We start from the raw sequence: 2,500 nt of genomic DNA, 5'->3' as shown, positions 1-2,500 counted from the left end.
GCTTGCGTCGCTCTGGACTCTCGTAAGACCACTTTAATTAAGACCTGCAGGTAAGCTAAGGTCTATCCTGTAGCTAGTAACCAGATCTCTGGGTGCCTAAATGAAGACCTGCGGGGCTCTAATTACTAACCCTAAGTTAATGTAACATTTAGGGCTGCAGGGATATAGAAATGTCTTCATTGCAGTATTTGAAGAATGTTACATTGCGGTTTGTGTTAATACCAGTTATTATTGAGGAGACTAGTACCGTTACACTATATCTGGGTTGATGACCGCAGTGATTTTACAAAGCTAAGGCTCAACAATATGGTATGGAACTAACATCTGGGCTTAGCAATCATCCATTTAGAACTTACTAGTGCAGTGCCCGTAGGGGGTAACATCTATGACGACGACTGTTCTATGACTATGACATCATTCACAAAAAAGTGTCCCGATGTATCTGTTGTAATTCGTTTGTAGGCCTACTTTGTTTTCTCATTATTGCAATATTGTTGTAAAATGGTGCGGCTCCTTTAAGAGCCGTACGTACAGGGTGGGTGTGGCAGAGCGAGGATGAGAGAGCGAGAGAGGTGATTCTGTGGAATGGTTTTTGTGTGAGCGACCGGAGAAAAACATATGTGCTGTAAAGTTATTTCGGTGTGTAGTGAATAAATCCTCTAACAAAGAATACAGTGGCGTTATTTGCTAACCAGAAGCAGAGAGTAAGAGTATGGGAATTAACCCCGAAGTTATAAACAGTTGATACTTCGGCCCTGGAGCAGTGAATTCAGTCTCCCCTGCAATCTCCGACTACGGTCAGAGACGGACAGTGCAGGAAAGGTTAACAATATTATAAACCTCAGTCTGCATTTACCCTGGCTGGGAGAGGCTGTCATTCGGAAGATACTGTGTGTGATCGCCTTTGCTCAGTGTTCATTAAACCTGTCAGAGTGTATGAATAAAAGGCTGGGTGCCAATCAAAATCACAACGCAAGAGTGGAGTACTACACCGCTACAACGGTGACATGAATTCAAAAATCTTCAAAATCAAGGATGCACAGGTTCATGACATGCGTAAGCTACATTACTTTGAAACTTAATATAAAGAAGCTTAAAAATAAACGAGTAGCTCAAATCAATCACTGTCTTAAGATTACCTGAGCAAAAGTCTGTATCTGTTCACCAAGAAGAATTTGAATGCGGACCTCGTATCCAACGGTATTCTGAACTTTGAGTGAAGGCAGGATAGTTACTACGCGTATATTGTTTGATTGTGACGTCACTACCCATAGTGTCGACGGGACGGGAAACGATAACCCATTGTTTCCTATGGGAAACGGTAAAATACAAATATCTCGAAAACTATAAATTCAAAAATCTTCAAAATCAAGGATGCACAGGTTCATGACATGCGTAAGTTACATGCAAAATCTCATAACTAACGGAACTACCGTCAGTGAGGAACGCCCTAGACAGACAGACAGACACACAGAGTTCCTGGATTTATAGATAGATAACGGCAGTTTGTGATGTCACAAATACTCAATGACTAATAACGGCAGTTTGTGATGTCACAAAGACTCAATGACTAATAACGGCAGTTTGTGATGTCACAAAGACCCAATGACTAATAACCGCAGTTTGTGATGTCAAAAAGACTCAATGTGTGGCAGAAAAAAGTAGTTCCACAAACAATTCAGTTTTAACAACCTTGTTAGTGACCTGGTAATTAAAAAAGAAGTAGTTCCACAAACAATTCAGTTTTAACAACCTTGTTAGTGACCTGGTAATTAAAATATGTGTGTGTGTGTGTGTGTGTGTGTGTGTGTGTAGTTACCGCAGGAACCAGACCTATAACACCTACATTGGTTTGGGCTATGTGATCGCTGGCATGGACAAAGGGCTGCTGGGTGTGTGTGTCGGGGAGAAGAGACGCATCATCATGCCTCCACACCTGGCCTACGGAGAGCACGGAGCCGGTAATCACTCTGTGTGTGTGTGTGTGTGTGTGTGTGTGTGTGTGTGAATGACAGCATGTAGCCGGTAATCACCATTTGTGTGTGTGTGTATGTGTGTGTGTGTGTGTGTGTGTGTGTGTGTATGAGAGTAAGATGGAACTTCTGACTGAATACCTACTCAGTTACCCTAACAAATGTCCAAGTCACAAAAAAACAACATGGACACACACACACACACATACACACACACATCCACAGCAGGTTGTTGTCACTGATAATGTGAGTACATTACACAGCGTCAGCGGCACACAAACCTGAACAGGCTCATACTGTCAATGAGGACAAAAAACTAAATGTGTCCTGCTGCGTCTTGTCTTCCTATGTCTACTGCACTGCCAGAGCCAGTCTATTTAAACATGTATCTATGGTCACGGCCGGAGCCAGTCTATTTAAACATGTATCTATGGTCACTGCCGGAGCCAGTCTATTTAAACATGTATCTATGGTCACGGCCGGAGCCAGTCTATTTAAACATGTATCTATGTTCACGGCCAGAGCCA

General features: G+C 42.5%; 1 protein-coding gene across 1 annotated transcript in view; it reads left to right on the top strand.

Annotated features, from left to right (window-relative positions):
- The window catches only part of LOC308379946 (peptidyl-prolyl cis-trans isomerase FKBP10-like), an 11,822-nt gene that overhangs the window by 5,003 nt on the left and 4,319 nt on the right, over positions 1-2,500 (top strand). Inside the window, exon 6 of the mRNA XM_080857221.1 lies at positions 1,816-1,961. Within this exon, the coding sequence (XP_080713347.1) occupies positions 1,816-1,961 (146 nt within the window). The remainder of the gene's footprint in view (positions 1-1,815; positions 1,962-2,500) is intronic.

The sequence above is a fragment of the Sprattus sprattus genome (assembly GCF_963457725.1).
Source record: "Sprattus sprattus genome assembly, chromosome: 18".
Lineage (NCBI taxonomy): Eukaryota > Metazoa > Chordata > Actinopteri > Clupeiformes > Clupeidae > Sprattus > Sprattus sprattus.
The sequence above is the reverse complement of the archived record's forward strand: the minus strand, read 5'-3'. Positions and strand labels throughout refer to the sequence as shown.